This window comes from Mus pahari, chromosome 19 (assembly GCF_900095145.1).
Source record: "Mus pahari chromosome 19, PAHARI_EIJ_v1.1, whole genome shotgun sequence".
Taxonomy (NCBI): domain Eukaryota; kingdom Metazoa; phylum Chordata; class Mammalia; order Rodentia; family Muridae; genus Mus; species Mus pahari.
In genome coordinates, this window is record NC_034608.1 from 1,991,377 (window position 1) to 2,001,830 (window position 10,454).

General features: G+C 55.3%; 2 protein-coding genes across 12 annotated transcripts; both read left to right on the forward strand.

Moving 5' to 3' along the window:
- The first annotated feature begins 671 nt into the window (after window positions 1-671).
- On the forward strand, window positions 672-2,851 carry LOC110336739 (zinc finger protein 580). 2 transcript variants are annotated; one of them, XM_021219465.1, is made up of 2 exons: window positions 672-848; window positions 1,935-2,851. In XM_021219465.1, exon 2 carries the CDS (start codon window positions 1,947-1,949, stop codon window positions 2,463-2,465), a length of 519 nt encoding a protein of 172 aa, XP_021075124.1. In that variant the 5' UTR covers window positions 672-848; window positions 1,935-1,946; the 3' UTR covers window positions 2,466-2,851. The 2 variants fall into 2 exon arrangements, with proteins under 2 accessions (XP_021075124.1, XP_029387825.1); XM_029531965.1 differs by lacking the exon at window positions 672-848 and adding an exon at window positions 897-1,267.
- Window positions 2,852-5,246: 2,395 nt separating this feature from the next.
- On the forward strand, window positions 5,247-9,681 carry Ccdc106 (coiled-coil domain containing 106). Of its 10 annotated transcripts, XM_029532303.1 has the most exons (7): window positions 5,849-5,922; window positions 6,028-6,094; window positions 6,467-6,786; window positions 6,926-7,030; window positions 7,126-7,302; window positions 8,646-8,858; window positions 9,342-9,681. In XM_029532303.1, the coding sequence occupies exons 3-7, from the start codon at window positions 6,756-6,758 to the stop codon at window positions 9,656-9,658; spliced, it is 843 nt and encodes a 280-aa protein (XP_029388163.1). In that variant the 5' UTR covers window positions 5,849-5,922; window positions 6,028-6,094; window positions 6,467-6,755; the 3' UTR covers window positions 9,659-9,681. The 10 variants fall into 10 exon arrangements, with proteins under 10 accessions (XP_021075188.1, XP_029388163.1, XP_029388159.1 ...); XM_021219529.2 differs by lacking the exons at window positions 5,849-5,922; window positions 6,028-6,094 and adding an exon at window positions 5,247-5,369 and having other exon boundaries at window positions 6,626-6,786; XM_029532299.1 differs by having other exon boundaries at window positions 6,467-7,030.
- Window positions 9,682-10,454: the final 773 nt, after the last annotated feature.

Here is a 10,454-nt window from a genome sequence, read left to right on the forward strand (position 1 = left end):
TTGAACTTCGGATTCTTCTGTTTCAACTTATTCCAGCCAGCTTTAAGCAGTGCTGGGGATCGAACCAAGAGTGCATGTTAGGTAAACCCTGTCCGCATTTTTATACCTAGCAAGCATGCTTTCAGATTCCCCATATGCTCTGCGGGGAAATAGTACAGTTTTCTTTCTGTGTCAACATTTGGTCGTCTCCAGTCTGTTTCCCTATAAGTTCAGTGGAGCACATATACTTCACCGGATCTGGCAACGACTTCTTTGGGCATTGATTCCCCCCCATTTATGAGACGTGAGGATTGTGACCATGCCAAATCAGAACAGGGATCTGGCGTCTGGACCTCTCAGTCTCCATTTGCCCATCCAACAGAAACACCCCTTCTCTAACCCGCTGGTTTTGCCTGAGCGGAAAGGGGAGGCAGGGTGGGAAGACGACGAGCTGTACATTCCAATTCTCTATGGGGCGCTTGCTAGACTTCACAGTATCTAGCTGCAGTTTATCGGTCACTCAAAGCAACGGAGTGGCTCCTTCTGTGGATGGCACGCAGCTGGGAACTGTCCTTTTGCAGGTCCTTCTCGTTGGCCAAGCGCCACCCCCACCCCTTGCGCGCTCCCTTTAGAGCTGCAGACTCCAGCCTCGGAACCTTCGTGTGTGAAGCGGGCGTTTCTGAACGGTGCTCTTTCCCAGGGACGCCGTCGCCCCTCGCGCCCCTGCGCCCCCCGACCCGCGTCCCCGGCGCCGCCGGCCCGGAGCTGCCCGGAAGCTCGCTCCTACCGCGGCGCTCGTCAGGGCAAGCCCGGGTCCGTCCGGGACCTCGGCCCCGTTCTCCCCCGGACCCGAGAGGCTGCTGCACCGGGTACGGGGGCCGGGATGGAGGGAGGAGCCTGGCTTGGGCAGGGCGCGAGGCCGGCAGGTCTCTGGGTGTGGGTCGGAGCGGTGAGGCGACGAAAGCGACACCCAGAGCCCGAGAGAGGGGCGTAGGGATGCCAAAGCTCCTATGGAAGCCAGGGGAGTAGGAAGGCCGTAGGGGATATAACGGGACAGGGTGGTTTAGAGGACCAGGGCTGCTAGAGGTCCCCAGACGAGGGGCCATGCATCCTATAACCCGGGAGGTGAAGAGGGACCAGAGATGCCAGCTGTATCTAGAGAGGAGGGGCCGAGGTTAGGGGTACCTGTGCGGGAACAAGAAACCAGAAGGTCTATGACTGCGAGTTGGAAGATGCTCCAAGGTGGTGGCGGCGATGGAGAGAGAAGCCGAAGATGTCAGGATACTTTGTGGGTGGAGACGGTGGTGAATAAAATATAACAAGATGGGGGCGCATATTGGAGGCAGGCAGTTGAGAATGAAGTACAGACGATGGCTTTCCTCGAGTGGAAAGAGAATGGCGAGACCTTTAAGTGCAGAGTATGGTGATGACATAAAAGAGCCCTGAATGGAAAGTGGGGAATTGGGTTAGTGGGACTCTGGATAAGTAGGGAGGAAACTTGAGGCTACGACAACTGTGGAGATTGGGGAGGCTCTGAGGGTATTGAGGGACCCGAAGGAAAGGGCTAAGCCAGAGATTGAGTAGAGCTCTGAGAAAGAGGACTGGATAGATGGGAGGAAAATCTCGGAGGCCACTAGTGTCTGGAATGTGAGATTAGAAAGGACCTAAACTGAGGAGGAAAGAAATGGACTTGGAGACTGATTTCGGTGGGTGGAGGAGAGGAAAGGGAATCCGAAGGATGTCCGAGGTTCTGACCTGAGTCGGGTGGAGCGAGGTGTTGCTAAGCCCTGGTGTAGGAGTCCCGAAGATGGGGACTGGAGTCACTTTTTACTTTGTAGGGAGGTAGGTCAGTAGCACAGTCAGGCAGAGAATGGGACCATCTTCCTTTTTAGGATTTTTTTTTTTTCCTGAAAGGAAGAGAGGATCTTAACTTCTCTCCTCTCCGCCGCCCCCAGCTGTCGCTCCAGATGCTGCTGCTGCCGCCGCGGCCACCCCACCCTCGGTCCTCCTCTCCGGAGGTCATGGACCCACCGCCCCCCAAGACTCCCCCTTTTCCCAAGGCGGAAGGCCCCTCCTCCACTTCTTCCTCGGTGGCGGGGCCGCGGCCACCGCGGCTGGGCCGCCATCTGCTCATCGACGCCAACGGGGTCCCCTACACGTACACGGTGCAGCTGGAGGAGGAACCTCGGGGACCGCCGCAGCGCGAGGCGACCCCGGGAGAGCCAGGTCCTCGCAAGGGCTATAGCTGTCCAGAGTGCGCGCGTGTCTTTGCGAGCCCTCTGCGGCTGCAGAGCCACCGTGTGTCGCACTCGGACCTCAAGCCCTTTACTTGCGGTGCTTGTGGCAAAGCTTTCAAGCGATCCAGCCACCTGTCGCGGCACCGCGCCACCCACCGTGCGCGCGCTGGTCCACCTCACACCTGCCCGCTCTGTCCACGCCGCTTCCAGGACGCCGCGGAGCTGGCGCAGCACGTGCGCCTGCACTGAGCTCGGCCCTGCCCTCTCCGGATCACCACACAGCGTCACTCCCACACATACCCCAGTTCTCCTGAGGTTACTGCCTTACCCTAGGCCTCAGTTTCCCCACCCACCCCAAAGAGAAACATCATTTTGTCTTTTCTCCCGTCTAGCTGTGTGATGTAGACCAAAGTTGTTGCCCCTCTGGGCCTGGGTGTCAGTTGGAACTGGGTTTCAGTCCGGCTGTGCTGTGTAAGCCTATCAAACGCTACGACCTCTCCTGAGTCTTGGTCTTCTACTCTTCCCAAGTATAAGGTCATCGTGGAAGACAAAAGCACCGGCAAGGTCTGGATCGCCTCTGTACTTCTGATGCCCACGATCCCTCATTCTTTGCCCAATAAACATTCCGCACTTCATTCTCGGGTTCTTACTTGCATGTGGGTTGAGTGTTGGGAGAGGGAGATTGAGTTTGGACCATTAGTACATAGGAACCTTGTGCTCGGAGAGCGTTTCCAATCGGAGCTGTTTTCTGATGCTCAGGCAACCCGTCCTCGCCTTTCTCCCTTGGACCCTCATCTCTCCCTAGATTCCTATTTCCCAAAGCCGAACTATTAGGTACTGCGGAAACCAAGGGTCCCCGGTCCCTCTGCCGCCTACAGCCGTGGGCGCGCAACCCGGGGCTGTCCAGGGCCGCCTGGATCCGAGAGGCTGCACTGGATACCAGGGTAGGAGGGATGGAGAACCTAGGGGCCGCGGAGGGGGCAGGGTCCCAATAGGCAGCTTTTGGAGAACTAGCCTGGTTAATCTCCAAATTTAGAAAGAACTTCGGGTGGGGCGTGCAACGGGAGAACCTAGACATAGCAGATGGACCCATTACTAGACCTGAGCGCGGGACAGTCCTGAAGGATGGCTGATAGGTGACCTGAAGACTGCACATACGGGGAAGGGGACTGACTGAGGTCTTGATTGCATATAGTGGGAAAGTGACTGCGTGAATACAGTGGTAGTGGAACCCAGAAGACAGTAGAGGGACCCCAGGGGTCTTACACAGATAACACAGAGGACCTTGGGCAAAACACATAACCTAAATAGAGTGCAGGTTCCTCTTTCCTACCCATTCGGCCTCATTTACATTTACGGATGCTGATGCTGCCACCTTCCCGCCCTCAGATCTGGGTGCTTCTCTCTATTGAGGCCATGGAGATCCCTCTCTGTTGGACAGGTGGGTCCACAGACCCTGGACTTTCTTCCTCCATAGGATTTCCCCATACTTCGTCCTTTTCAGGCCCCAACCAGTATCTTCTCGTAGACACCCAGGGAGGGTGTCCCCTACACAGTGCTGGTGGGATGAGGAGTCAGGGAGGACAGGGCGGTGGGACTTCGGTTTACAAAAAGAGTTACAACTATCCGGTGTGCGTTAGGGTCTTCGAGTGCGTGTCTTGCCTCCAGTGTCATCCACTTGGAGGTAAAGCCCTTCGAATGTCACACCTGCGAGAAGGCATTCAAGCGCCCCAGCCACCACTCCATTCATAGGGCAGGTGGTGGATGGCTCACAGCTGTTTGCTCTGCCCTCGCTCCTTTCGATTGGGGCGAGTTGGTTCAGAACAGCTGTGTGCACTCAGGGGCTACCTGTTCCAGTGCCCACTCTGCCCGTGCTGCTTTACGGAGCAGAAGACATTCCAGAAGCATATTCGGTGGTAGCATCTCTGCGCGGCCTCTGTGCAGGGATCATGGGTCTTCTCTTGAATTTCTTAGACACTGGCCCAAGTGGCAGTCTGGCTTTCAGAGCCCTAGACACAAACCCAGCCTTGCCTCGAAGAGTCTCTGAGCTGTCAGTGCATCATAGTGCTTTGGAGGTATATGGGAACGAGCCCTCATCGAGAACAACCCTGCCCCTTGAACAGTTGGGATATTTATTATTACGGATTACTGATAAGAAGAAGGGAGGACAATGCTGTTTGGGGAAACTCTTGCCTGGGAAGCTTTAGTGGTAGTCGAAGTCTCTATTATGACACTGGAGGAAGGGCCCTTATATTGAACACTCAATGCACACCACACCACATTCTCAATCCTTACTTACATTTTGGGGAGACATTTTAGTTTATACTATCTGGAACAAAGACCTTGACTGGGTAATAGGAAAGTCTGCCTTTTTCCTCTGGGAGTTAGGCCTACTTCAGTTTCCCCAAACCTGCCATTTATTTATTTATTTAGACAAGGTTGTAATGTGGTTCAGGGTGACATTGGATTATGACCTTGCCTCCCCTTCCTGAACACTGAAGCTCTGGGCTTTGTGCATGCTAGGCACCCTGCAGACTGTGCCACCTTCCCAGCACCTTTGCAAATAAGGTTCTGAACACTACCCCTCACCCACCCAAACTACAATCCACATTAATATACTTTTTTTTTTTTTAAATAGCACCTTAGACCATAAGCACAGCTTTATACAGTTCACTTGGCTTTATACAGTTCCCTTTGGTTTGAAATACTGATCTAGGGCAGGTGGCTCCCCCTGGACTTGCTGACCCAGGCTGCAGTTTACTTGTAAAAATGAACTGCAAGAGTGAACTGCTCAGTCTTGGTTGACACAGTCAGTCTTCCTCTGCAAGGATGGTTTAAGCCATGCCTCTTAGGGCTTCAGAACCCCAAAGAGGATGCTGCTTGTGAATCTGAGAGGCAGGTGGCACCTTGCTGTAGGTATAATAAACATATCTTCGCTGTTCCCTTTCTCTGATGTGTGTGTGTGTGTGTGCCATATGCAGATAGCCTCTTTACATGACTTCTTTTGGGGCAGAGGGAGGGGGAATGCATCTACACTGACTGGCTTCAAATAATACCGACAGCGCCTGGATCTTAGGCTCTGGGCCGCGCCTTTGGCATGTCACACGACTACATCCTCCCAGAGACTTTTAAGAGTAACTTCCCACTTAACAGGTGAGTAAACTGAGGCCATGGAGGGATGAGGGGCAAGGATTGGAGTGTAGCTGTTCCACAGGTGGCTCCAGTGGGGCTATTCCTGACCCACATTTTTCGGAGAAGTAACCACCACACAACCCAGTCTCACATCCTGGTCCTCTTATTCCTTTGCTCCTTTCCGTGGATGGGGGTGGGTGGGTGGAGGTTATGCTAGGTTGGGGCGTCTAGGACTAAAGGTATGCATGTATTAGTCGCTATTTAGGGATCATTAAAGGGGACTCAAGTTTCACTTCAATTTTCCTTATGCCTCATACCTTCTGACTTTTCTCGGCCCACTGGTCACATAGCCACTCACCCGGAGGACCCCCGGAACCGCATCCGCTGTGCAGGATGAGAATTTCATGAGGATCCCTGCCTAGGCTTTGGGAAGGGCGGGGGGTTGTGTGTGGGGTGGGGGTTGGAGGGGTGTTGCAAGGGGCTATCGCGCAAGTGCGGTCCCGACCTCCGCGCAAACGGCGGGCCTCACCTGGGCTCCAGGAAGAGGCGCCCCAGTCCCGGCAGGCCTGATTCGGTTAGTGCCCACGTCCCTGCGCGCTCCGCCATCCAGTTCTCCCCCTCCTCTGCCGCTACGCCCGCTTACTGGTGGGTGGGCGCTTCTCTCCGCGACACTTTGCAGACGCTCCCCTGCGCTGGGCATGGGCGCCGCCACTGCCGTCGGTCCCGGGGCTGGAGTCGGTGCGCGGGTGGGTGAGAGCGGGGCCTCGGCCCCTTGTACCTTGAGCACCCAAGGGCGGGGAACGGTGCCCACGGTCCACACCCCCATACCGGTTGCCCATCCTGGGACCCTTCGCCACGGTTGCCCCCTCCCACTTGTGGGACAAAGGGCGGGGGCGCATCCCCACGCGTGACCTCCCACGCACTGCGCACGCGCCCAGCTCCCACTTCGGGGAGGGGCTTTACTCGCCCACGCGAGTGCGGGAGGAATGGGCGGGTGGGACAGGGGAACGCTTGCAGGATGGACCCCCTACCCCAAGAGTGGAAGTTAGGGGTGGTTGTTTCTCCATTTATGGCATTGGGTTCGGAGATGGGCCATGATGAAGGGCTTTCTTATTCAGGCCAAGTGTCCCTGTGGTGTTGACCCCACGAGGAACCAAAGAATTTAAGGGCTGAGCCCCTTCACAACCAAGATTCCTCTCGCTGAGCCCCCTCGCTCTGGGTACATACTTTGGAAGCCTCTGACTCTGTCCAGAAGTATGGGTCCTTTCCTCCCTCAGACTGGTGATCCTTCCTTACTCCAGAGGAACAGGTACTCCACCTCTCCAGGGACTGCCTACTTTTGGTGACCTGCTTCTGTCCAGTGCCCCCAAGGGCTCAGTTGCTGGGTCTGCAGGAAGCCTCCTCGATATGAATGACAGAAACAACCGTTGGCGGACAAGTGAGGCACCTGGGGACCCTTTCTTTCCCCATCCTTGGTCTGACTTTCCGGTTCCCTCTGTCCACGGGACAGCTATGGTCGGGGGTGGTCTATCAGGTTCAGGCCACTTCTGGGGTGACCTCTGCTGGCCTCTCTGCAGTGAAGGACGAAGAGACCTTTGAGATCTCCATTCCTTTTGAAGAGGCACCCCACTTAGACTCACAAATCTTATACAGTCTGAGTCCCTCTCGGAGAAATGTTGAGGGTGAGCTGAGAAAGGGCATGGAGGGACTGGAGTCAGGTGGGGTACCGCCTCATCCATCCTGGGGCATGACTGACTTCCGTCCCTGCTGTTCTTAGAGCCTCCAGAGGGCACCTCTCCCACTCTGGCCCTGATGAGCAGTGTTAAGGCCCAGCTGCACATGGCACTGGAGAGGAACTCGTGGTTGCAGAAGCGCATTGAGGACCTGGAGGAGGAGAGGGACTTCTTGCGCTGTCAGCTGGACAAATTCATTTCCTCTGCCCGGATGGATGCAGGTGGGGGCACACAGTCCCCCAGGACCTGCAGAATTCAACACCCAATTTTGGTGGGACCTGATGGGGACTTGGCATTTTATCATTCCACTAAGGCCCATGCCTATTTTAGGGCCTTCCCCAGCCATTTCCTTCTTGATTTCAAAGATTTCTCTCATTTCCTACCTTGTGATGAGACTGCCCCATAACTCATCAGCCTCAAGCACTCGGCATAACTGTCTCCCTGAGTCTATATTTACAGCCCAGGTTCCTCATCTCAGGGAAAATGTCCCTTTGTCAGTAGACCCATTGCAGTCTATTGGATTCCTCGGAGGGGCCCTGCCAGCACCCCAGGAGTTTTGAATGATGCAGTCATTATCCATTAGAGGTGCCCCGAAATAACAATCAGGGTCCTGTCTTCCCTCCACCCAGCTCTACATTATCGTGCCTCATGTTTCTCATTCTTCAAAGGCTGTGGGGTCTCGGTGCCTCTTGTCTCCTAAGCTTCGTCTCAGGGTTCTGGGCAGATCCCGTCCCCGGTCTTGCTCTCATCTGTGACTAGTACCAGCAAGGTGGTGTCACCTCTTCTGACAGGCAGGGTCCTATCTCATTAACCTGTGTTGACTGCCATCCCCAGCACATTCCCCACTCCAGGCTGCCCTTTCCCAAAGCTTTAGCCCTGGTTTCTTGGAGTACTTAACCTTTATTCAGGCCATAACCCTAACCTCTGTATCCAGCGGAGCTGCTGGCAGGCTTTCTTATTGCTAACAATGGCAAAAGCTCTAGTAAAGGGTCTAGATTACTGGGGACCTAGCACTGGGATGGGGACATGTATGCCCTCTCTTCCTTTACGGAGAGCTCTATCCTGGGTGATTCCCATCTTTCCCTGGTATGACTGGGCAGAGTCTTGATTTCAGTTCTCTGGAGTTCATCCTTCAGAAGATGCTGAGTCTGAGTTGGCTCCCTATCTAGGGGAAGGTAGTTAGCTTTTCCCGGTACCCAAATTGGACCCTGACTTCTGTAGGAGTCTGATTGATATCCAATCCTCCTACCCAGAGGCACTGTTTGCCTCTTGGAGTTTGACTCTTCACTCTGGAGCTCCCCAGGATACGTTCCCCCACAGAAGCTATGCCTAGTCACAGATCCTCATCAATTCCCTGGACCTATTTCAGTCAAGTTCAGAGCCTAGAAAAATGCTTGCACTATTCCCTGAATTCCAGCTGGCTCTGTGGCATTCAGTGTAGCTAATGTCTCTACTTGGGGACTTCACCCTGTCCTCATCCTGAGGACTTGGCCGCCATGTCCATTTTTTCCCCTTCGGGGCAGTGATAGGACATTTGTCACAGTTCATTTTTGTCTCTCTTCAGAGGACTACTGCCGGATGAAGCCTGGACCTCGGAGGGTTGATGGGGACAGCAGGGCTGGGGTTGGGGGAGAAGCCTCAGAGCCCGAGTCGGCAGCCTCCTCCTTCAGCGGGGTATCTGAAGACGGAAGTGCCAGCGAAAGGAAGAGGCAGAAGCAGAAGGGAAGTACTGGCCGGAGGCGATTCGGGAAGACCAAGGCTCGAGAGAGGCAGCGGGGTGAGTGGGTACATGTGATGGGTGTGTTGAGGGGTTGTCCACCCAGAATTGCAGTGTGAGCTCTACAGTGATGCCCTAACTCTCCATATACAAAACAATCAGACTCAACTTCATCTCACAGCCCTTTTCAGTCCTGAGTTAATTTTACATTTTGGTTTACACCAACCAGCAGATTTAGTCCTGTGTCATCAGAACGGAAGTCTCTGGGCCCATCCCGTAGGTGTCCAGGCCTGCCTTCAATTTCCCTGGTCTATTTCTTGCTCAGGTCTCAACTGTTTTCCATTTTGTTATCCTTTCTCTTCCTGTATGGGACTCCTCATGTGTCCCCACTTCCATGATTTCTTGCTTGTTTTCAAATCTGCGTGCCTCACCCCTTTTCCTCCTTACTACGCCTGCCTTCCTGTTTCTACCTGGTCCCCCATGTCTCCGTCCCTCATGAGTGCCTTTCCCAGTTCTCCTCTTTCTGCCCTCTTGGTCCTGCAGTGAAGGATGCTGATGGGGTCCTCTGCCGCTACAAGAAGATCCTGGGCACCTTCCAGAAGCTGAAGAGCATGTCCAGAGCCTTCGAGCACCACCGTGTGGACAGGAACACCGTGGCGCTGACCACGCCCATCGCAGAGCTACTCATTGTGGCTCCCGAAAAGCTGGCTGAGGTGGGAGAGTTCGACCCGTCCAAGGAGCGCCTGCTAGAGTATTCCCGCCGCTGCTTCCTGGCACTGGACGACGAGACTCTCAAGAAGGTGCAGGCTCTCAAGAAGAGCAAGCTGCTCCTGCCCATCACCTACCGCTTCAAGCGGTGATGCCGCCGCCCCGCATGCCTCCCCCCCCCCCCCCCCCCCTTCAGAGGTGTTGCCCCCCCCCCCCCCGTCCCCCCCCCCCCCCCAGCAGACTGCTGGCTAGGTCGGGCTTCCCGGGGCACCGCCAGGGCTAGAAGCCGCCCTTCCTGAGCACTGGGCCCTGTCTCTCGGCCGCACACACTAGGCACCCCATCTCCATTTCACCCCGCAGGGGCTGCCAGCTAGGCCTCCTTAGCCAGGAGTAGCCCACCTGCATCCCATGTGAAGACAGAGCATTATTCTGAGAGTTTAAATTAAAGAGACATGAAAATTTTCAATAAACTGGGCCTCAGGTGTTACTAGAAAGGGAATACGCTGGGAAGGGTGGCCGTCGCCACGGAGACTGGGACAGGAGCGCTCAGCCAGAAGCCTCTAGAGAGGTTGGGGATGGCAGGGTGTAATTAGCCCCAGGAGGCAGAGGTGGGAAGCGGAGCAGCAGGCTCTAGGAGAAACTGAGGTAAGACGACTTAAAGAAGGCAGCGGCTGGGACACTGATTCAATGACGTTTAGCTGAGCCGGTACCCGGGGCGCTGGGTAAACTCTTTTTCCGCCTGCCCGCCAGGGGTCAGATCTCTCGGAGGTGTCATATTCGGCGCTTGCGCCGCAGGAGCAGGGGCGGACGATTTAACGCGATTGCCTTGGCAACCGGGAGAGAGCAGTCAGGTTTAACCGTCTTGAAGTTAGTGCCTAGGGGGCCGAGGTTGCGGGTGGGGGAAGGGGTGTGTGGGAGGAGACCGGGCGCACGCGCAATGTGGATGTA

Coding starts and splice junctions, on each gene's coding strand:
- Ccdc106 (XM_021219529.2), top strand. CDS start 5,314: ATGTCACACGACTACATCCTCCCAGAGACTTTTAAGAGTAACTTCCCA. Junction 5,370..6,625: donor AGTAACTTCCCACTTAACAG/GTGAGTAAACTG, acceptor TTCCTCCCTCAG/ACTGGTGATCCTTCCTTACT. Junction 8,859..9,341: donor GGCTCGAGAGAGGCAGCGGG/GTGAGTGGGTAC, acceptor TTGGTCCTGCAG/TGAAGGATGCTGATGGGGTC.